The 24,884-nt window shown below is 45.3% G+C and overlaps 1 protein-coding gene and 1 long non-coding RNA gene across 2 annotated transcripts in view; one reads left to right on the forward strand and one right to left on the reverse strand.

The window, feature by feature from the left end:
- Positions 1 to 24,884, reverse strand: part of LCMT1 (leucine carboxyl methyltransferase 1) — a 67,711-nt gene that overhangs the window by 31,382 nt on the left and 11,445 nt on the right. Inside the window, exons 2-4 of the mRNA XM_003261646.4 lie at positions 18,362 to 18,453; positions 14,632 to 14,753; positions 6,910 to 6,986 (exon numbers count right to left, since the gene is read on the reverse strand). Coding sequence (XP_003261694.1) covers positions 6,910 to 6,986; positions 14,632 to 14,753; positions 18,362 to 18,453 — 291 coding nt within the window. The remainder of the gene's footprint in view (positions 1 to 6,909; positions 6,987 to 14,631; positions 14,754 to 18,361; positions 18,454 to 24,884) is intronic.
- LOC115831457 lies at positions 760 to 6,568 on the forward strand. The gene is made up of 2 exons (XR_004026944.1): positions 760 to 909; positions 6,291 to 6,568. It is a non-coding gene; the product is annotated as an uncharacterized LOC115831457 (long non-coding RNA).

Raw genomic sequence — 24,884 nt, forward strand, 5'->3', positions numbered from 1 at the left:
TTTTCAGAGGATCCTGGTAAGTTTAGAGATGAATTTGTTAAACTAAATCTCGCCTTTTCATTGACGTGGCAGGATGTTATGGTCACTTTGCAGTACTGATGAAAAACAATGCATATGTGAAAAGGCTAAGGAATATGCCAATAGCCAGGTGGTCACTAAACACCAATATGCAGTCATCTGTTTAGGGGGAGATGCGGTCTCCACATGAGTGAGACTACGGAGAAAACCTAGAAAAAGCTAGAATGAGCCACTTTGTCACCTGCCTGACTGAAGGAAGAAGGAAATGTATAGTAAAACCTGTACACTATGACAACGTCAAGAAAATTACCCGGAGAAAGGTGGAGATCCCAGTAGTCTTCCTCAATCGAGTCCCTGAGGCCCTTGGGAAATGCACCCATGCAGACCTGGAGGCAGCAGAGGGGAGGCATCACATGCCACGCATTTTATCCTTCAGTCAGCTCCGGACATTAGAAGGAAATTACAGAAAATTTGGAGGCCAGACCCCAGACCCTGCTGTTGACTTTGGCAGAGGAGGCTTTTAAGGTTTTCAATAATGGACAGGACAGAGATGACAGATAAGGAGAGTGACCAAAACAGCACAGCTTCTGGCTGCCCTAATTCATCCACCATCTCAGGGTGACCCTAGGAGGCTCAGGAGACCAACCATTCGAAGACAGCCAACCTTGGATGGAGCCAGTGTGCATACTGCAGGACGGAGGGTCACTGGAAGAGAGGCTGCCCTGACCTCCCTAAAACAGGACAGCCGGCAGGCAACCCTGGCCAGCCCCCACTCCTCACCAAGCTTTCAGAAGAGATTGATACACACCGCCTGACAGCACCCTGGCTCTGACTGCAGCACACTCCATCGTCATCACACCACGGAGCCTCAGGTCACCCTTGACGTGGCAGGTAGGAAAACAGTTCCTCGTGGACAGCAGAGCCGCCTGCTCTGTCCTGACCCAGCCTATTTGCCCCCTCTCCAATTGCAATGGCAGGGTAATGGGAATAGACAGGTGTCCTAAGGTAAGAAAATTTACTTTCCCTCTTGCTTGTGAGGCCATGTCTAGGCTTTTTTCTCCTCATTTCTGTATGCCCCCCCGGAATGTCCTACTCCATTGCTGGGTAGAGACTTATTAAGCAAAATGGGAGCCACCATCTCCCTGGAAGAGGACAGACTGCAGGTAGAGGCAGAGCCAGAAAAGGGAATCCACCTGCTAGCACTCTTAAATGGACAGGAACTTGAGACCCAAAACATACCCAAAGAAAGCAAGGATCATGTCACCCCTTCCCTATCGGACACTTCAGTCCTAGGACAGGCTAATAAAGTTCCCCCAGTAAAGACAGATCTGAAGCCTGGGATGGGCTACCCACGGAGGAAATCGTACCTCCTAAAACCTGTGGCACTGAATGGGGTTCAGCCATTACTCCACAAATTCCTATAGCAAGGGCTAAACCCTGCCAGTCCCCAGGCAACACCTCGGTCCTCCCTGTTAAAAAGCCTAATGGAGAATATCAGTTTGTGTAGGACTTGAAGGGGGGTAATGAGGCAGTCATTCCCATCCACCCAACACTGGTCCCAAGCTTGTCTGTGCTCAGATACCTGGAGATGCTCAGTTTTTCACTCTGCTACACTTCAATGATGCTTTCTTTTGTGTAGCCCACTCCACCCAGAATCCCTGTATCTTTTCGCTTTGAATGGAGAAATCCCTGATGCCCAGAAAGCCACATAGTACACATGGACTGTGCTTCCCCGGGGCTTCCGGGAAGGCCCCCACCTTTTTGGGAATGCAGGGAGCTAAGCCTACAGAATGGGACTTTTATTACAATATGTGGATTACTTGTTCATTGTCAGCCAGACATGGCAGGATTCAGATTTTAATATCATTAAAACCTTGAATTTCCTGGCTGAGCGGTGATAAAAGGTCAGCCCCATCCAAGGCCCAGATTTCTTTACAGAAGTTCTGATATCTGGGGTTCATTCTGACCCCAGGAGCCCGAACACTAGTTGTGGACTGGAAAAAGCAATCACTTCATTGCTGGTCCCACAAACAAAAAGGCAGCCCCAGGGTTTCTTGGGAATGGTGGGCTTCTATAGTATTTGGATTCCAAATTATGGCCTCACGGCTAAACCCCTACGTGAGACCCAAAAAGGGGAAGAAAGAGAACCCTTGCACTGGGAGAAGAAATGTCAACAATCTTTTGAACCCCTAAAAACTGAGCTGAGTCAAGCCCTTGTCCTTGGACACCCTAACTGGGAAAAACCACTTACCTTGCATATTTGTGAGAGACTAGAAATAGCTTTGGGAGTCTTAACTCAAAGGTTAGGACCTGTTCAGAAGTCAGTGGCTCATTTTTCAAAACAGATAAATCCAGTTGCACAGAAGTGTCCTGGCTGCTGGAGGGCAGTAGCAGCCACTGCCCTGCTGTTTAGTGAAGCATCTAAGCTGACACAGGGACAATATACAGAAGCTATGACTCCCCACCAGGTTCAGACTGGGTTAGAAGTCAAGGGACACCATTGGCTCACTGCAGGGAGGCTGACCAACTATGAAGCTCTCTTATTAGACACCCTGGATATTACTTTGAGGGTATGTCAGACTTTGAACACAGCAACCTCACTCCCAACCACAGATGATGAGGACTCACAGTATCAATGCACAGGGCCCACAGAACAGACTCCAGTAGGCCTGGCTTGTGAGATAAGCCTCTTGAGAATGCAAAGATGGAATGATATCGTGATGGCAGTAGCTTTGTGGAGGGAGACTCAAAAGGCAGGGCATGCAGTAGTAAGCCTGAAGGAGACTACAGAAACTAAAGCCCTTCCTCCCCAGAATGGCACAAAAAGCAGTACTAGAGGCCTTAACAGAGCCTCACAACTGGGAGAAAGGGAGGGAGTAAATTTATACACCAACTCAAAGTATAGGTTTCTCCTGCTGTGTGCCCATGCAGCCGTATGGAAGGAAAAGGGAATGTAAACAGTTAAAAATTCCCCAGGCAAACCTAAGGATCCAATCCAACTTCTCCTGGAAGCGGCACAACTTCCCTGCCAGGTGGCAGTCATTCACTGCAAAGGCCACCGAGAGACTGGTCCCTCATCAGCCAAGGAAATAGGGCCACAAGACAGGCAGCCTGGTTATAGGAACCCAGCAATGTGTTGGCCTTAATGACAGACCCTACCAACCTTCCTAATCACCTACAATACTCACAAGAGCAAGAGGAAGCTAAGGGGCAGGGGTACCAGGAAAACAGCGTTGGATGGTTCACAGATGGTGACAAGTTTTATTCCAGGAACTGACCAGTGGAAACTTACTAAGCATCTCCATGATGTCACTCATTAATGGAGAGATGTTTTATGGAATTCTGTCCATAAAATATTCACCAGAAAGAAACTGAGAAAAACTGTCAAATAAGTAACCTTTGCCAGAGAATTGCGTGCCCGGAATAATCCCCACATCCATCCAATTCCCCCTTCTTGACTTAAACTGGTTCAACACAGGGGAACTTATCTGGGAGAAGACTGGCAGGTAGTTTTAACCCAAATGCCTCCAAATCTAGGGTACAAATGTCTCCTGGTGTTTGTGGATACTTTTACTGGATGGGTCAAGGGTTTCCCTACCTATACAGAAAAAGCAGTAGAAGTCTGTAGATCTTCACTAAAGGAAGTAATTTCTCAATTTGGACTCCCCAAGTCCCCTCAGAGTGGTAACAGGCTCTCCTTCATCGCTAAGATTACTCAGAGCCTCTCCACAACTCTAGGAATAGATTATGAACTGGCACCCCAATCATCAGGGAAAGTTAAGATGAACCATACACTTGAGATGACTCTAGCCAAACTCTTTCAGGAGACGCACGAGTCCTGGATTAAGATGCTCCCAGTCTTCTTAGGGTCTGCAGGGCCCCTTCGTGCAGCCTAAGACTTAGTTCTTCTGAGATGATCTACCAGAGGGCTTTCCTCACCACTGACCTCCTGTTAGGTGAAGAATTACATAAAAAATTACAGTATCAATTTAGGACAGATTCAAAAGGTGACTTCAGAGTATGGAAATAAAATCCTGCCAGTCCCCATTAAGGATGGGAAAACCCCTTTACAAGTTAATCCAGGGGACCAAGTCCTCCTAAAGACTCGAAGGGCAGGCTCTCTGGAGGACCACCCCTTGCTTTAATGGGAGGGCCCTTACTGGGTGATCCTGACCACTCCAACTGCAGCCAACTCACAAGGAATCACTAGCTGGGTACACCTCTCCCGATCAGAAATGCTTTCTCCTAAATGTTTCCAGACTCGCCCAGAAGGCCCATTTTACTCCTGAAAACCTGTGGAAGACCTCAAATTCAGGAGAGCCAATTCATCATCGGAGAAGTAATGTGGTTAGAGATCTTGAGTCCAATACTTTTCCTTGTATTACTAACTGGTTTACTATTATTCTGTCGCTTTGCTCAGCCTCCTCCCTCAGGTAAAGACTTCATTTGTCCCTGCTGGGTATAAAGATGCTACTCTTCGTTCCCACTCCTCCCCATTGGGGCACAGGGTAGGCTGGACCTACTAAGATGAGAAATAAACTCTCTTGACAACCTTTCCAGCATTATAGCTTCAGGTAATAATTTGTCCAACTGCTGGGTATTCTACCATCATCCCAGGCTCAGAGGGGCTGCCTCTTGCACTCCCTAAAAGCTCAACTACCAACTTCACAAAGGAGGTATGGAAACCTAAAATAACCTCTGCACCTCTTATGGTGGACCTAAGTGTCTCCCTTTCCTTTGAATGTATAAACCTCATTGGGTTGCTAAATGCTTTGGTCACCAAAAAGGGTGGAAAAAAGAGAAGTTGGACTGCCTACTTTGAAATCCCACCGGGTTTTCTCTTAGCAGTAAAGAAAAACCCTAATCAAACTTGGGCTCAGGAAGGCTATCTTTTCCCCCATGCCAAAACAGTCATACCTCTCTCCAAAGCTTAGCTGCTCACCTGAACTTCTCTCGCCTCGTGTAAGTTTGTGCACCCATGGGGCATTCTGTTCCTTTGTGGACACCCAGACTGCCATCTGATCAACAGCTACCCCTCAGCCAATTTCACCTCTCCGTTACTTGCACTAGCGTGCCCTTGTGTGGACAATGTACAACAAATGAAGAATGCATGTTAGGTACTTTAAGTCCCAGAGGAATAACAGTTCATAATATCACACATGTGGTGAAATCTAAAAAGGCAATAGGGCTAATTTTGGCAGGAATTGGAATAGCCCCTTGGGATGGCTTTGCATACTGTGAGGCAGCTTTGAGAAACTTTCAAACCTTTTAAACACTGGCAACTAGTATAGGCAGAGCCATAAAAGGACATCAAGCCTCCCTGCACTCCCTAGCCAATGCTGTCTTAGACAACAGATTTGCCCTGGACTATCTTCTGGCTGAACAAGGGCGGGTATGCACAGTAATAAACCACATCTGTTGTTCTTACATTAACAGTTCAGGATTGGCTAAACTGCAAGTTCAAAAGATTTACCAAGACCAGGCACAATGGCTCATGCCTATAATCCCAGCACTTTGGGAGGACAAGGTGGGTGGATCGTTTGAGCCTAAGAGTTCGAGACCAGCCTGGGCAACATGGCTAAACCCCATCTCTACAAAATTACAAAAAAGAAAAAAAAAATTAGGTGGTCTTGGTGGCATGTGCCTTTATTCCCAGCTACTCAGGAGGCTGAGGTGGGAGGACTGCCTGAGCCCAGAAGGTTGAGCATGCAGTAAGCCATGATGGCACCACTACACTCCTACCTGGATGACAGAGTGAGACCCTGTCTCCAAAAGAAAATAAAAGTAAAGATTCACCAAGAGGCTACCTGGCTATATAATCTTAATAACTCTACTGCTCAAACCATCTGGGGCTCCATCAGTGGATACCTACAAAGTATGACATGATTTTTACCTTTCTTCGGACCCTAAGTGGTCATTTAATTGCTATTACTTTTGGGGTATTGTGTTTTTAACCTTTTGGTAAAGTTTGTGTCTTTCAGGTTTCAATAGCTCCAAGTCAAGCTGATGATGGCCCAAGGATTCCAACCCATAACATCCCAGGAGCACCCCAGTCCCTACAGGTCTTTAGGACAGCCAGTGAGAGATTTCCCCACCCCCCTAAAGTTAGGCAGGGACGACATCCCTGTTCAGCAGGAAGTAGCTTCAGAAGATGAGATCTTCAGCCCTTTCTCCTTAAGAACAGAGGGTGAAATCTCTCAGGGGGAAATAGATAGAACAGAAATGGAACGGGGTTGCTTCTTCCTAATACTTAACATGCTTTCTACTTAAAGTTCCAGGAACTGGCCTTAGGAAATCTAAATATGAAACCAAGGTTATGGAGTATCCCACCTCAGGAAGGAACACTGAACAACTGACTGACAGTCTTCTTGCCGCCAGCCAGACCACCAAGTGGCCCATTAACCAAGAGAACCAGCGCAACCAGATATGCTGATCCGCATCTCCTACCTCTCACGTGCTTTGCCCAGCCCAGCCTGCATGCCTTACTCATGATGTCAATTCCCACACTTCACTAATAAAAACATCCCTGCAAGCCTCTTCAGGGAGCCAACAAGACAGTCCTTGCACCTCTGCTGTCTGCCTAGTTGCTTGAGTACAAGCCCCAAAAACAAAAACCTTGTCTGGAAGATTTGGTTGGCCTCGTGTTAATTTTAATTACATGGGGAGCCACAGAGCCTGTGATCTGTAATAAGGAAATGTATATTGCATTTTGCAGACTGTACAACATGCTGGAATGAGTGCCAGGGCAAAAAAAAAAGTTGGTGGTGGGAGGGGGCAGTGAACGGAAGGCAACACCCTAAAGTGAAGTCTCTGGCATTCAGATCTGCCATCTCTTGAGAGCTGGATCTGAATTCTAGCTGGCTTTTGTTCTTCTGGCCACGCCACACTTACTTGATACTGTGCAGCTTTCTCGTGACGATCATTGGAAAGTCAACCTCAAAATATTTACTTGGGAGAAGATCTTCATCCTGGAGAAAAACACACAATACTTTTTATTTCTTTACTCTTACATGTGCTGATCATCTTCCACATATCAAGCACTAGGCACCTAAGAGCAATAGAGTGTTTAAGGATTTTTAAATCAGGGGACTGATATGGGCAGACGTGTTTTTCAAATTACTCATGAATAGATTTGAGTGAAGCAAGCACAGATGAAGGTAAAAAGTCAAGAAGCCAGAGGAGTCAGCCAGGTAAGAAGGTAAGGTCCAGGAAGGAGCCTGAGCTAGGAGGTGGCAGCTGGGATGGTGAGGAGGAGCTGAGAGGCGCTTTGGAAGTAGAATATACTCTGTATTTTCAAAAGGCAGCTTGAGGCCAGGTGCAGTGGCTCACAACTGTAATCTCAACACTTTAGAAGGCTGAGGCAGGAGGATCGTTTGAGGCCAGGAGTTCAAGGCCATCCTGGGCAACACAGCAAGACCCTGTCCATACGAAAAAATTAAAAAGTTTAAACGATTTAACAACAACAAAAAAGGGAGCTTGAGCTCTATTAGGAGGGTCAGGAAATCAATGTAGTAGGTTTTGACAAGCATTATTTTTTGGGTGAAATAGGTTAAAACAGCTAGTATCAAAAGCATCACATATATTAAGGGTATTCTTTTCTGATATGTTTTTCATTTTTTTTTTCTTTTTTTGAGATGGATTCTCACTCTGTCACCCAGGCTGGAGTACAATGACATGATCTCAGCTCACTGCAACCTCCGCCTCCCAGGTTCAAGTGATTCTCCTGCCTCAGCCTCCAGAGTAGCTGGGATTACAGGTGCTCAGCCTCTGATACATTTTTCTCTGTGATAGTGAAGTATGGTAGATTAGAGAACAGTCACTGTTGGAGCTGGAGGGGCTCAAACCCCAGCTCCACCACTTATATGCTGTAAGGTCTTGGGAAAGTCAGTAAACTCACTGGGCCAGGATTTACTTGTTTGAAAAGTGAAGAAGCCGGGCACCATGGCTCACGCCTGTAATCCCAGCACTTTGGGAGGCTGAGGCAGGCAGATCACAAGGTCAAGAGACCGAGACCATCCTGGCCAACATGGTGAAACCTCATCTCTACTAAAAATACAAAAAGTAGCTACTCAGGAGGCTGAGGCAGGAGAATCACTTGAACCCGGGAAGCGGAGGTTGCAGTGAGCTGAGATTGCGCTGCTGCACTGCAGCCTGGCGACAGAGCGAGACTCCATCTCAAAGATAAAAAAAAAAAAGAACAGAAAAGAGAAAAGTGAAGAAAATGCTAACACTTTATGCGGTAGTGAAGAAAATGCTAACACTTTATGCGGTTGTGAAGATTAATGAGGCAATACACGTGGGGCTCACAGGAAAGGGCCTGACCTTAGTAAAATTATCACACGGGGATCCAAACAGCCTGTGAGCTATAACAATAAGGGAAGGTATATTGCGTTTTGAATACTGCACAACGTGCTGGAAAGAAGGTCCCAGGGCAAGAAGGAAAGTAGGGCAGGGATCAAAGGAAAGCAGCACCCTAAAATGAGGTCTCTAGCATTCGAATCAACACGTGTGCCTTTATTGTTACAGACACAGGTATAGCGATGGGGGCCCTGGCTTGGGATGTAACATTTATTTCTTCTTGTGGCCTGCAGTCAAACAAATATGAAAGACACACATACACACACACACAACCACACACACACGCACATGCGCACACACAGCCCTGGGTCACCTAGTTTGCTTGGTAGCTACACCCTCCCTACCCAGTCATGCACACATCATCCTATCATCCTAGTGTTCTCTCCGTGCCCTCCTCGCCATCCAGCCACCCAGTACCTCAGCCCTGCTGATGCCTCTGGAATCCCTCCACTCCTCCTGAGCTCTATCACCTCCAGCCCAGACTGTCCCAGCACCCCCTCTGGTGTCTCAAAGCTGCATGCTGCTGTGTACTGCACTATCCACTGCAGGTGGCCTTCTGCAGCTCTGCACACTGCTAAAACTCAGCAAGAAACAAGGCACTCTATAGCCTGGCCCACCTGCCCAGCCCCTCCCCCTCTCCACTTATCCCAGAAATACAGAACTATTTTTTTAAAACAAAGAAGACTGCTGACCTCCAGAACCTGGCGATGGCTTCGCTGGTACAGGACGGGATGGAGGAAAAGGAAAGGTAGGATGACACCTTGTTTCTGACTGGAGCAACTGGGCAGGTAAGAGAACCATTCATGGAGACAGTAACAGGAGATGGAGCACAGGTATGGAGGGACAGATGAATCCCAGGGGGGCGAGTGGGGCATAGCAGACCTCCTGTGGACAGCACGATGGGGGCAGAAATGACCAGCAACCATATCCTAGTAGGTGAGTGACCCTTAAGAGCAAATATCAGGGCTGAAAGATACAGCACCTTCCCACATAAAGACCAGTCCTCTGCTGGAATCCCAAGGGACCCAGCCTGGGCTTTATCTTTTTAAAACAAAAAAGGAGGGCCAAGTACAGTGGCTCACATCTGTAATCCCAGCACTTTGGGAGGCCAAGGGAGGAGGATTGCGTGAGCCCAGGAGTTCGAGACCAGCCTGGGCAACATAGCAAGACCCTATCTCTACCAAAAATACAAATTAGCCAGGCATGGTGGCTCGCACCTGTAGTCCCCAGCTACTTGGAAGGCTGAGTTAGGAAGATGGCTTGAGCCTGGGAGGAGGAGGCTGCAGTGAGCTGAGATTGTATCACTGCACTCCAGCCTGGGAGACAGAGCCAGATCCTGTCACAAAAGGAAAAAAAAAAAAAAAAAGCCATCCAAGGAGACCTGGGCTCATGAATCTGAGCTGATCACACTTAGAGGTACAGCCCATGCCTGCTGGGTAGGGTTATACAGAAGCTATTTCAAGATACTTGAGGGAGGCCAGGTGCAGTGGCTCACAACTGTAATCCCAGCACTTTGGGAGCCCGAGGCGGGTGGATTGCCTGAGGTCAGGAGTTCGAGACCAGCCTGGCCAACATAGTGAAACCCCGTCTCTACTAAAAATACAAACTATAAGCTGGGCATGGTGGTGGGTGCCTGTAATCCCAGCTACTCAGGAGGCTGAGGCAGGAGAATTGATATGGGTAGAGGGGATATGGAAAATAACTTTCACTAGGAATTTCAATTTCTACAACACCTTTTAAGAACTTTTACTCACAGCGTATGGGAAGTTAAGGATCACCTAAAATTCCAGAAGACAATGAGAACAATTAAAGGTATATGAATGAAAGACAGCATAGTGCCCTGCAGCTCTTATGGGACTTCTTCCTTTTTAAAGAGCTTTCCCATGCATTAGAACCTTGTAAAACTTCTGAATAAGAGGTCAGAGCAGAGAAAGCTTACAAAAGGCACACCCGGAGCTCTTAAGAAAGACATCCTGTGGGGCGCAGTGGCTCACATCTGTAATCCCAGCACTTTAGGAGGCTGAGGGTGGTGGATCACTTGAGGCCAGGAGTTCAAGACCAGCCTGGCCAACATGGCAAAACCCCGTCTCCACAAAATAGCCAAGCACAGTGGTGCGCATCTGTAATCCCAGTTACTTGGGAGGCTGAGGCAGGAGAATCACTTGAACCTTGGAGGCAGAGGTTACAGTGAGCTGAGATCACACCACTGCACTCCAGCCTGGGCAACAGAGTGAGACTCCGATGGGTTGATGGGTGCAGTAAACCACCATGGCACGTGTGTTACCTATGTAACAAATCTGCACATTCTGCACATGTACCCCAGAACTTAAATAAAAAAAAAAAAAAGATATCCTGTTTCTTGAGAAAGGGACAAAATGGCTGTGACAAGTGATGCTTCAACTTCTTCTTCTGTGATTCTTGATGGCCCTTTTGACACTTCACTCCAAATAGCCTGCATGCAACTGACTGGTATGGAAGACACCGAGACTGGGAACAGCTGCCACAGGGCAGGATGAATGGGGCACCCAAAGGGGACTCAACATGGCTGACCACCTCACAGACTGCCACAATTGACCCTGTTTCCCTCCACAGGGAGATGGAGAAAAGTAGGTTGTATGGATCCATTGGTTCTATGGAAACAGAATTCTGCAGACACCAAGAAATGGAGGCCCCTTAAAGCGTTTCACTCACCCATTATTCCTTTTTTTTTTTTTTTTTTGAGACAGGGTCTCGCTTGGACACCCAGGGGCTGGAGTGCAGTGGCACGATCTTGGCTCACTGCAGTCTCAACCTCCGGGGCTCAGGTGATCCTCCCACCTCTGCCTCCCAAGTAGCTGGGACCACAGGTGTGCACCACCATGCCTGGCTAATTTTTTTATTTTTTGTAGAGATGGGGTTTTGTCATGATGCCCAGGCTGGTCTCAAACTCCTGAGCTCAAGCAATTCAACCACCTCAGCATCCCAAAGTGCTGGGATTACAGGTGTGACCAACTGCACCTGGCCCCTTTATTCCTTTTTTGTGACAAGACTAACTCTTCTTTGTCCTGTTCCTGCTCACTGCCAGCAGATGGGAGTCTTTAACTGTACAGTCTTGGGCTCCTGAGATTTTACGGAAGAAGCTCACACCCATGACTCACAGCTAAACCTCTGCTGGTGCAACCTAGGAACCATTCCGGCTGGAAGGTGCATGAGACACTAAGACCCACAGACAATGTTTTCGCTACACTTTTAGAGACACGCACATACCTCTAAAACAGAGATTGGCAAACTGCTTCTGTAAAGAGCCAGAAAGCAAATATTTTAGCCTTTGCAGGCCAGATGGTCTCTGTTGTAACTACTCAACTCTGCTGTTATAATTGTCATATGGCTGCTGAAGCACAACATGCAAACAAATGGGAGTGGCTGCCTTCCAATAAAACTTTATTCACAAAAACAGGCTGTAGGCCAGATTTGGTCCTGGGCTACAGTTTGTAACACCTGCTCTAAAAAAGCAAACAAATGTTATATATATATATATATATATATATATTTTTTTTTTTTTTAAAGAAACTTCAGACTAAAAAAAAGGCCTTCAGTCCAATATAATTACCAATCAAAACCAAAACATTTCCACAAAGAAGTTTCAGACACTACGTAGTCTTCCTTCCTCACTACTGACTGACTGCCTTTTTCTTAGGAGGGGTACACTCAGGTTACTTTGCTCATAAATAAGAGGCTCAGATTTATTAATTATTAATCCACCTATACAAGACAGGAGAAAAAAAAACAAATTGGGTGACAAGTCAAAGGGGTCTCAGGTCCAATGGCAGGATCTCTCCAGCGGCCTGTTAACACTGACATAGCACATTCTCTCACACTGTACAGTGCTCTGGTTCCTCACATCATACCATGGGACAACTCACTACAAAAACACAACAGGTCAGCAGGCGTAGTGGCTTATACCTATAATCTCAGCACTTTGGGAGGCTAAGGCAGGTGGACCACTTGAGGCCAGGAGTTCGAGACCAGCCTGGCCAACACAGTGAAATGCTAGCTCTACTAAAAATACAAAAATTAGCCGTGCGTGGTGGTGAATGCCTGTAATCCCAACTAATGGGGAGGCTGAGGCAGGAGAATCACTTCAATCTGGGAGGTGAAGGTTGCTGCAAGCCAAGATCACACCACAGCATTCCAGCCTAGGCGAGAGAGTGAGTAGGACTCTGTCTCAAAAACAATAACAGAAAAACAAAGACACAGCAGATCTACAGAAAAGGGAAGCTCACCCTCCTGAAAAACCACAGAGGCCATGTGCAGGGAAAAGAGGAAGAAATCTGGAGTTTAATGGGCAGATAACAAAGCTTGATCCCTGCCCCAGAGCCTCTGGCTGCAGGATCCTAGAAGACAATCTTGCAGTCCCATTTCCCTCATCTGTGTAAAACACTCTTACAGAGTTCTCATGTTAATTCATGAGGTCACATGTGTAAAAACGCTTCATAATGTTAGTGATTACATCTTGAGAAGAGAATGCAGAGGCAAACAAATACCCACACTCTGTTGAGGTCACTGATTTCTCACTTCAGTAAGAGAAGGTGAACTGATCAAGGACAAAAACAGATAAGTAGGTCTTGGTCAATATCCGCAAAAAATCTGGAGAAATGCACGTACCCATTACTGTCACATGACGGACCTGACAGAATAACCAAGCAAAATCTGTACAAACCTACAAAAAAAAAAAAAAATATTCAATTAGTGAGGACTTTTTATTTATTTTTTTTTTTAGAGACGAAGTCTCACTCTGTCGCCCAGGCTGGAATGCAGTGGCATAATCTCGACTCACTGCAACCACCATCTCCTGGGTTCAAGCAATTCTCCTGCCTCAGCCTCCCGAGTAGCTGGGATTACAGGTGCCCACCACCACACCCAGCTAATTTCTGTATTTTTAATAGAGACAGGGTTTCACTATGTTGGCCAGGCTGGTCTTGAACTACTGATCTCAAGTGATCTGCCCACCTCAGCCTCCCAAAGTGCTGGGATTACAGGCATGAGCCACCATGCCCAGCCAATTGTGAGGACTTTGTAGGGAAACGGTTTGGCTATTATAATCTAAGCCCAGAAGGCCAGATGCAGTGGCTCACGCCTGTAATCCCAGTACTTTGGGAGGCCGAGGTGGGCAGATCACAAGGTCAGGAGTTTGTGACCAGCCTGTCCAACATGGTGAAACCCCATCTCTACTAAAAATACAAAAATTAGCCAGGCATGGTGGTATGCACCTGTAGTCCAAGCTATTCAGGAGGCTAAGGTAGGAGAATCGCTTGAACCCGGGAGGTGGAGGCTGCAGCGAGCCAAGATCACGCCATTGTACTCCAGCCTGGACAACAGAGTAAGACTGTCTCACAAAAAAAAAAAAAAAAAAACCTAAGCCCAGAAGTCAAAGACCACACTCTGGTTTTCTTTCCCTGTGAGAATGTAATTAGACCTGCATTCATACTCTAACAGAGCAGTTAAGAGACCAAATCAGAAAAAGACTACAAAATGGCTTTGCAACATATTATCATCACCCAGCCATACAAATCTCCAAATTTTACCCAAGATGCCATTATCCTGACTAAATCTTAGTTACTGTCAAAATTACAAATGTAGGCTGGGCGTAGTGGCTAATGCCTGTAATCCCAGCACTTTGAGAGGCTGAGGCAGGAGGATAACTTGAGGCCAGGAGTTCAGGACCAGCCTGGGCAACACAGTGAGACCACTGTCTCTATACAAAAACTTAAAAATTAGCCAGATGTGGTGGCGCATGCCTGTGGTCCCAGCTACTTGGGAGGCTGACGCAGGAGGATTGCTTAAGCCCAGGAGTTCGAGGCTGCAATGAGCCATGATTGTGCCACTGCATTCCAGCCTGGGTGACAGGGCAAGACTCTGGCTCAAAAAAGAAAAAAAAAGTTACAAATGCATGCATGGGCTCTTCATTCCAGCAATTCTACTGGTGGAATTTCTCCTCCTGACATATTTCTACTCATACTGAGGGAAATATAATGATTTTTATTATAGCTCCATTTGTAACAACAATTAGAGACAACCTAAAATATCTGTCATTAGGGCCCTGGTGAAATAAAACAGGACTGAGAGTCGTAGGGGCATCTAGGCAGATGGGACAGGGGTGGGAGACAGGCTTTCGCTGCATAACTTTAAATGTATGTTTAAATTTCGAATTAGGTGAAAATCTTCCAAAAATTAAATCTAAACACTTGGGGAGGGAGGAGGGGAATTTGAACATACCTTTAATCTCCAGAAGGTGGTATCCATGCCTGCCCCAAGGTTGACAATTTGACAATGACATTCTGTCTTCCGTAGAAACTCCTTTATAAGCTGACTGACACCATGGACTCGAGCAAAATATCCTGGGCGGGGGGGTGGGTGGGCACAGAAACAAGCTATCACCCAGTGATGACAGAAATTATCCCTGTGAAGCCCACCCTAGGAGAAGAGCAAAACAGAAAGCATGCGCCCTTCTGCAGTGTCAGAGGTTACTCTGCAGACTCTATGGGAGAAATTGCAACTTTCAAATTCTTTTTTTTTTTTTTTTTTTTTTGTTAAAGGCATCTGAACCAAGGTAAGTACAATCTATTTCATGAAGCAATTAACTACCTTTGAAAAAATGAGCTATAGTTTTATGTATGAAAAATAAGTGTTTGACATTGAAACATCTGAAGTCCATCTTGGAAACGTGACTTTCATGGCTATAGTGAAAGCTACTCTGGACTCGGGTAACCCTGAAAATTGTGAGATCGTATGAAAAATAATATTATGGGTCAGGAAACTGAGCAGATGAATGTTAACACAAAGAAAGCTGTATTTGTTAACCTGTTCCCTTCACCTCCACCCTGAATGGGTTAGTCTCTATGTAAAATGGGGGTCACACAGAAGACCAGCAAATTGCTGCCTAATAAAATGGCTTGCTACTAAAAACACAAAAATTAGCCAGGCATGGTGGTGCACAACTGTAATCCCAGCTTCTTGGGAGGATGGACCACAAGAATTGCTTGAACCCAGGAGGCAGAGGTTGCAGTGGCCCAAGATTGCGCCACTGTTAAGCTTTCGGGTGGAGGGTTGGGGAAAAGGAGATGGGAAATAAAGAAGAAAAGACCACAAGGTCTGTCTGTGCTCTAAAACAATGCTGCTCAAAGTATGTGCATGGCTGTTAACAGTATGTGACTATTTTAAGAAAAAAATCTGATAGCATTTAGAAACCTTATTACAATTTGACAGAGGAATTTCAAGTCTGTTCAATCTACTAATAAATGATTTGAAATTGTACATTGTATGTCATTTTCATTTTATTTTTCTAGATCATTTCTATTGTATTTTACAGAGATATCATCCGCAATGGATTGGACATTGGGGGAAAAATGTCCTCACCATACACCATTTGGGAGGCACTCTCCAATCTGGCTGCATTCTAAAGGTTCAAATCCAGGGTAGAAGAGAGGGGTGCTGCCAGGGTGTGGGGTGGGGGTCTTTGTCTGTGCAGCATTTGTTAGGAAATCTGCCTCAAGAGCAGGGGAGGGAATGCAAAATAAAATTTCATGTCTTTGTTTTCAGAAACCACCACTTTAATATTTCTTGGCATTACTTATAGAACCCACCTACAGGATCCAACTTGAGGGCCAAGATTCCCTGCACACACAAGAATTATGGTCATTCGGTCAATTTCTCAATCTGGCTGAGAATAAGGCAGGCTCCTGTCTCAAAGCCTTTGACTTCCTTGATAGAAATTATCTGCAGAGCCTAATAGTGTCATTAACACTAAAATAAGGCAACAAAAAGTACTTCTCCATCTCTTCCCTCTCAGGCTTTACACTGCTAAGCCAGAATGGAGCTGAATGACTACCTTTCCTGCATACTCTGCTGTCTGGGAAAGAGGAACTGGGGACTTAACACATTCAGGCTGCTGCCAATCAAATGTTGCACATGGCACATGCACATCCAGATAGAGACTTCTCTTTACGCTCTGGAGTTTCTAAGGGGCAGGCATCTGAAACCATATTCTAGCTATGTTCTGGAACAAGTTGCCTGTTGGTGCGAGCTTCAAAATAAATAAATACTTAAATGGCCAGCCCTATTCATACTGTGAGCCGGGGAGGAAAATAAATCTACTGAAGACTTTTTTTTGAGACAGGTTCTCACTCTGTCACCCAAGATGGAATGCAGTGGTACAATCTTGGCTCACTGCAGCTTCGATTGCCTAAGCTCTAGTGATCTTCCCACCTCAGCCTCCCAAGTAGCTGGGACTACAGAAACATGCCACCACACCTGGCTAATTTTTTATTTTTTGTAGAGACAAGGTTTCACCATGTTGCCCAGGCTGGTCTTGAACTCCTGAGGTCAAGTGATCTACCTGCCTCGGCCTCCCAAAGTGTTAGGATTACAGATGTGAGCCACCACACCCAACCCTGTTGAAGAATCTTTTTTTTTTTTTTTTTTGAAACGGAGTCTGGCTCTGTCACCCAGGCTGGAGTGCAGTGGCGCGATCTCAGCTCACTGCAAGCTCTGACTCCCGGGTTCACGCCATTCTCCTGCCTCAGCCTCCCGAGTAGCTGAGACTACAGGCGCCCGCCACCACGCCTGGCTAATTTTTTGTATTTTTAGTAGAGATAGGGTTTCACTGTGTTAGCCAGATGGTCTCGATCTCCTGACCTGCCCACCTCGGCCTCCCAAAGTGTTCGGATTACAGGCGCGAGCCACCGCGCCCAGCCCTGTTGAAGAATCTTAAGGGCCAAATCTCCTAGGCCTAGGCCTACTGCTGTCAGCACCTCTGAGCCCTCCCTCATCTGAGAATTACCAGGTCTCACAACACTTTCCCTCCCGCCCACAGTGAGGAATGTCAACAAAGCTATAAAAGACTCACGTCCTCTAGACTTAAAACCCTCAAGCTGTGCAACTGGGCAGAAATCCTCAATTTCTATCCTTAGGGAAGATTCATATACACAGACAAGAGGTGTGAAAACTAAGATATGCTCAGCCTGAAATATACAAAAGCCTTTGGAATGTCTCCTTATAGAAGAACCCAATTAAATCCACATAATTAGTCCACACACCTAGATGAGCCATAGGCAACCAACCAACCAGAGGAAAAGTCTGATGTAAACTCTGAGACTCTCCTCCTCATACCTGTACTATAAAGCAGTTTCTCCGTATTTATCCAACTAGTGTAGGAATACAAATGTGAAAAATAAAGCTTTATGTATTTTTTTCACTGGGAAAAAAAAGTGATTCCTGATAGGGACAGTTTATAGTGAAAGATATTTAAATGGGCTTCAAACATATGAAAATGAGCCTCAACGTCACAAGAGAAATATTTTAAAAATTGCAATAAGATGCCGTTTTTCACAAGACAGATTAACAAAGATTAAAACTTTTTCCAATTCATTAAATTTAATAAAATTTCAAAAACTATTGTGATTTTAATGTGGGAGTAGATATTGTGTTCTTTTTTTTTCTTTTTTAATTTAAGTTCCAGGATACACATGCAGAATGTGCAGGTTTGTTACATAGGTATACATATGCCATGGTGGTTTGTGCACTCATCAACCCGTCATCTAGATTTTAAGCCCCGCATGCACCAGGTATTTATCCTAATGCTCTCCCTCCCCTTGCCCCCCACCCCTGACAGGCCCCAGTGTGTGATGTTCCCCTCTCTGTGTCCATGTGTTCTCACTGCTCAACTCCCATTTATGAGTGAGAACATGTGGTGTTTGGTTTTCTGTTCCTCTGTTAGTTTGCTAAGAATGGCTTCCAGCTTCATCCATGTCCCTGCAAAGGACATGATCTCATTCCTTTTTATGGCTGCAAACAAGTTTTATAACACATCGTGTTGGTGAGGATCTGGGGAAATAAGCAGTTTTGCGCATAGCTGGAAAGGGAGCACACCACGACTTCCTTCAAGAATGAACCCCTAAAACCTCAGGCAGCTGATGAGGTACTGTTGGGGAAGGAGATGGTCACTTGCCTCTGTTGATTTCAGGGGCTTTCCTCTCTTTAGACAGCCTCACAAAGTGCTGGATGTAAGGGTCATGCCAGTAGCCAATGCTTACTGCAAACCTGGAAGGGAGAAAAAAGGAGAAAGGTGAGTAGAGATTGAGTAGGTTCAGACCAAGGTCCACTGCCATGCTCCCAGGAACCAGGTCAAGGAACTCGACGAAAAACAACCATCCACCTCAAAAGGCCAAGTGCACATTTAGTGCCCCATTACACATGCGAAGACGCAGCCATCCATTCATCTTTATGTTCACATTATACCACCCATCACATTTTCCACAGTGGGCCTTCTCACTCCCTTTCCTCATATTGCTAATTCACTTCCCAGGATCCTACATAGCAAATAACCTCACTTCATGCTTCATACAGAAGATGTGCAGCCATTTATTCACTCTGCAAACTCAAGGCCAGAGCTAGTCAGTTAATTCACTAAATGAAAAAGCCTGTGCCCAGAGGAAGGGAGACTCAGAAACACTTGACAAACAACATGAATTAACCCAAGTGTTTCTCCTGACTCTGTATTAGGTGCCAATCATTTCACTCTTCTTAGGGATGTCATAGTGGGGAAGCTAGGAAGAAATAAACAAAGCAAGCACGAACAAAACAATGTGGAAAATGCCACAGTAGCCTTAATTCTCTCTAGCCAGTCTATACTACAAGGAGTTAAGGCTTTGTTTAGCGCAGGAAGCCTTCTTGCAACCATGAGTAGAACCAGCTTTAGGACGACTGAGGAGTCATGAAAAGAACCTGGATCCCGAAGGCCATGCTCAGCTGCTCTGGGCCTGCAGACTGCTCTACCTCTGCACATCGATTTTGTGAGATAATAAGTGCCTTCACCCTTTTAGCCAATTTGAGTCAGGCTTCTGTTACTTGCAGCCCAAGGCATCCTAATGATACCCTGAGTAATGCCCCCATTTCTTGTTGCCTGCTAAGCAAGGTGAAATTAAGGGTATGGGTGTGTCATGTCTCTCAGCTTCTAGAAGCAGATAATATAGCTTTAAATCTGCTACTAAGGCTTACCTCTGGCCTGACTACAATAAGTGTTGAATTCTGCACAATCTCCCAACCTCTTTCATCCATAGACACCCAAAAGGAAGCACATGTTCAGCTGCTCCATGCAGCAACTCACCACAGAAACATGGAAAATACTCACTAATGGACACGATCTGTTATACAAGCCCAGACTGTCCAAGGAAAACAGCATACCACACAGTTTTATAACAGTATACTTAAAAAAATGGTTTTCAGTTAGTCATGACCCATTAATACAATAAAATCAATTCGTTTGCAAACCTGCATTACTTTTTTAAATGTTGAACAAAGTAAAATAAAAAATAGGATGCATTACATATAGTAAGGATTAAGATATTCATGACGCTTACTCCCGGCTTCAAGTGATTCTCCAACCTCCGCCTCCCAAGGTGCTGAGATTACAGGCGTGAGTAACCATGCCCAGCCTATTTTTGTTTCAAGTGTGTGTTGAGTGTGCAAGTGCAATGAAAAATGTATTTTCTCTATGTGGTTGGCAGTTTGGGAAATACTGATTTCAAAGAAATCATATAGCGTCATCTAGTGGTAAAAGCCACATCTGCAGTTGAAACAAGAATGGTAGCCCAGTAACCCACAGATGAGAATACTCATCCCACAGTTTTAAGGATCGGAAGGGACCTTAGAAATGATCTCGTCAACCCTAACATCCAGTGCAAGAACCAATGCAGCAACATCAAGTCACTGCTTGACTACTACTTCCCCAAGGAAGGCACTCGCCCCACTGCTAAGCAGCTCTGTTGAAAACCTGATCAATTTGCCTCCCTCTGGAAGCCAAAACTTGTTGGACTCTTGGATAATAAAGAGCAGGTTCTATCCTCTCACCTCCGGATTCTTTACACTATTTAATAAGACTAGTGTAGTCAAGGAACATGTGCATGTCTGCCAAGTGCTAGGCACTGGGGGTACAGTGGTAAACAAGGAGGGAAAGGAGAGGCAGATAATTACAAGATGATGAGGAATGAAGGCAGTGACTCACAGAAAGGATGAAGGTGACAGGGGGAGGCCTCTCTCAGAAGGGGATGGCCATGGTGAGCCCTGGAGAATGGGAGAGTCAGGTGTCCAAAAGGCATTCCACACAGGAGGAAGGGCAGGCAGAAAGGCTTGGGGAACACACCTGAGCATCCAGTACAGAGAGGAGGCAGGGAGGCCAGAGGACAGTAAGAAACTGGAGAGGAGGCCAGAGGGAGAAGCAGGCTCAGGACGCAGGGCCTGGCGGTCTTCTGGGACTGACCTCAGGAGCACCCTGTCCGTGGTCACAGTGGTGCACAGTGGTAAGATGCACGGGTCCATAATGCAAACACACCCAGCCAGCAACTCCCACCAGATCCCACCTCCCAGTGCCCCTAACACTTTCCACCTCCCACTCCACAAGCCCAGGTGACAACAACAGGTTTCCATGCGCTCTAGGAAGGATCTCACTGTCCAGCCTATCAGAGTGGCCAAGATGAAAGATTTGCCACCCAGTGTTGGGCAGTGAGGAGGAGAGTGCTGCCGGGTGCTGCTGATGGGAGTTCTGAAGGGAGACAAGCAACAAGTTTCAGGATTTACAGGACATCAGCTGGAGAGTAAGTGAACCAACTGCTGAACAAATTGGCAACAAAACTTATTATTATATCATTATTATTATTATTATTTGAGATGGAGTTTTGCTCTTGTTGTCCAGGCTGGAGTGCAATGGCATGATCTCGGCTCACTGCGACCTCCATCTTCCAGTTTCAAGCGATTCTCCTGCCTCAGCCTCCCGAGTAGCTGAGATTACAGGCGCCCGCCACCACGCCTGGCTAATTTTTGTATTTTTAGTAGAGATGGGGTTTCACCATCTTGGGCAGGCTGGTCTCAAACTCCTGATGTCATGATCCACCCGCCTCAGCCTCCCAAAGTGCTGGTATTACAGGTGTGAGCCACCGCGCCTGGCCCAACAAAACTATTATTTAATCTAATTTGGTTTTGGAGAGGGATAGGGAAGAGGGCACTCAAGCTGCCGGAACCTTAAACTGGCACAATCATACTGCAAGGCACTGTGATGACAAGTATAAAAGGCCTGAAACACATGCATACACAATGACTACACAATCCCATTTCTAGGACTTAATCCTAAGAAAATCATCAAGAATGGGCACAAAGATTTCTCTGTAGGAACACTGAACACAGAGTTATAGTATCAGGTGAACAAACCCAATTACAAAATTGTATGTACAGGATGTTCCCAATTTTGTTAGAGAATACATACACATGCAAGGCTGCCCACAGCCGACACCAAAATGTTAATACACTGTTATCTCTGCACCCTGCATGACACTGCATCTAGTTCTGCCTGTCAATTTCCATTACACGTCTCTTCTCCCAAAACCCAGAGACCATCACTTCTATTTGCATATCCTGATCTCATATTTAAAGCCCAGATTCAAAGAATAAAACATCTCAGATTTGGAAAGACCTCAAAGATTTTCCCAGTTTTCTTTTAATCCATAAATGCTTTCAGTTTCCATGACATTCACGTGCCACCTGTTCAATTTAATGTGTCTTTAAATCACTCACTTTTTAAAAATTCTTAGGTTTGAGGTGCTGCCTAATATTTTCTGCTAACACAACACTGTAATAAATAGCTAACTACGAAAATGATAAGCATCTGTGTAACACCTAAAATCATCTCACTTTCCTCCCACGGGAAAGACAGATCTGGTCCAACCACCTAATGCTTCATTCAAGAAGCATTTACTGACTGCTCCTATCTCCACGAGCGTCAACTCGAACAACGGGGCCTTCTTCTGAAAGGTGTGAAATCCCCTCCAACAGGCATTTCCTCATCTGAGGCGTCAAAGAATGAAAAGGGGCCTCCCTGCTCAACTGGCCTATAAGATAAGCCTGGAGCCTCATTTACGTCTTTAATCAACAGTCACCAAGTGCTTACTATGTGCCAGGCATTATTCCAAATGCTTGACAAAATATGAATACACACAAATAGGAACCCTCATAAGATCCCACAAGGCAGGCTCGGCTTTACAGATTGAAGTCAGTTACATCAGCTACGGAACTTAATTCTATAAACATAGAGAACTGAAGGTTTAATGTAGGTGTTCAAATTTACTCACCTGGATTTAAATCTGCCCCCATACACACTTGCTTTTTTCCCTCATAACACTTGAGTTGCTTAAATGATGTGTGTGTTTGTCTGTATACATGTACACGTAAGCCATGTGTTGCTTAAAGATGAGGATAGATTCTGAAAAACATGCTATTAGGCAATTGTTGTGTAAACATCACAGAGTGCACTTACACAAAGCTAGACGGTACAGCCCACTACACACCTAGACTACAAGGTATAGCTATTCCTCCGAGGCTACAAACCTCTACAGCACACTGTACCAAATAATGTATACAACTATAACACAATGATAAGTATCTAAACACAGCTAACTTAGAAAAGGTACCATATCTACGGATCACTTGAGGTCAGGAGCTCAAAACCAGCCTGGCCAACATGATGAAACGCTGAGTCTATTAAAAATACAAAAATTAGCCAGGTGTGGTGGCAGGTGTTTGTAATCCCAGCTACTCAGGAGGCTGAGGCACAAGAATCACTTGAAACCAGGGGGCAGAGGTTGCAGTGAGCCGAGACTGTGCCACTGCACTCCAGCCTGGGTGACAAGAGCAAGACTGTCTCAAAAAAAAAAAAAAAAAGTACCATATCTCAACATAGCTAAACACAGAAAAGGTACAGTAAAAATACAGGACAAAACATAAAAAACGGGCCAGGCATGGTGGCTCGCGCCTGTAATCCCAGCACTTTGGAAGACTGAGGCAGATGGATCACCTGAGGTCAGGAGTTCAAGACCAGCCTGACCAATATGATGAAACCTTGTCTCTACTAAAAATACAAAAATTATCCGGGCGTGGTGGCATGCACCTGTAATCCCAGCTACTCGGGAGGCTAAGACAGGAGAATCGCTTGAACCCAGGAAGCAGAGGTTGCAGTGAGCTGAGATTGAGCCATTGCACTCCAGCCTAGGAAACAAGAGTGAAACTCTGTCTGAAAAAAAAAAAAAAAAAAAAAAATTTTATATATATATATATATATATATATATATATATAAAATGGTCCCCCCTATACAGGGCACTTGCCATGAATGGAGCTTGCAAGGCTGGAAGTTGCTGTGGATGAGTGAGTGACTGACTGGTGAGTGAATGTGAAGGCCTAGGACATTGCTATACAATATTATAAGCTTTCAAAACAATGTACACTCAGGCTACGCTAAACTTACACAATTTTTCTTTCTCTAATAATAAGTTTATCTTAGCTTATTGTAATTTTTTTAACTTAAATTTAAACTTTTTCAACTTTTTACTCTTCTATAATAACAGGTCTACTGTGTAGAGTTTCCTGAAAAGATACTGCTTTCCTGATGAAAGGAAATGGACTCTTGAGAGACAGATGTCCCTTCCTAGGATTCTTTCTCTTTCTTCTTCCCTCCTGGAGCAAAGCTGCTCAAATGGACTAAGAATACTCAGCAATTCCCTGGTAAAAACCTATCCTTACCCCTGCGAAACAAGCTGTGGGAACTCTGACTCAATTTACAACTAAAAACCTTTGGAAGTCAACATTTTGAGCTATCAGATTGAAAGAAAGAAAGAAAGCAATTTAGGTCGGGCGTAGTGGCTCACACTTGTAATCCCAGCATTTTGGGAAGCTGAGGTGGGCGGATCACCTGAGGTCAGGAGTTCAAGACCAGCCTGGTCAATATGGTGAAACCCCGTCTCTACTAAAAACACAAAAAATTAGCCACACGTGGTGGCTCATGCCTGTAATCCCAGCTACAAGGAAGGCTGAGGCAGGAGAATCGCTTGAACCTGGGAGGCAGAGGTTGCGGTGAGCCGAGCTTGCACCACTGCACTCCAGCCTGGGTGACAGAGCGAGACTCAGTCACAAAAAAAAAAAAAAAAAAAAAAAAGAAAGCAATTTAACGGGAAGTCAAGGATGAAACACATTGCAATGTTAAAGTGTAAATAAGAATGTAGTGTATAAGGCTGGGTGTGGTGGCTCACACCTGTGATCCCAACACTTTCAGAGGCTGAGGCGGGTGTTCGAGGTCAGGAGTTCGAGACCAGCCTGGCCAACATGGCAAAACCCCATCTCTACTAAAAATACAGAAATTAGCTGGGCATGGTGGTGCATGTCTGTAATCCCAGCTTCTCAAGAGGCTAAGGCAGGATAATCACTTGAACCCGGGAGGTGGAGGTTGCAGTGAGCCAAGATTGCACCACTGCACTCCAGCCTGTGCAACAGAGCGAGACTCTGTCACGAAAAAAAAAAAAAAAAGAATTTATATATAATACAAGTGTTGTCTCAAATCAATGGGGAAATACAGACCATTCAATAGTTGGTATGGGGACAAATGGCTAATGATGTGGAATAAAATTAACACTGCAAACACTAAAAAAGACAG

This window comes from Nomascus leucogenys, chromosome 2 (genome assembly GCF_006542625.1).
Source record: "Nomascus leucogenys isolate Asia chromosome 2, Asia_NLE_v1, whole genome shotgun sequence".
Lineage (NCBI taxonomy): Eukaryota > Metazoa > Chordata > Mammalia > Primates > Hylobatidae > Nomascus > Nomascus leucogenys.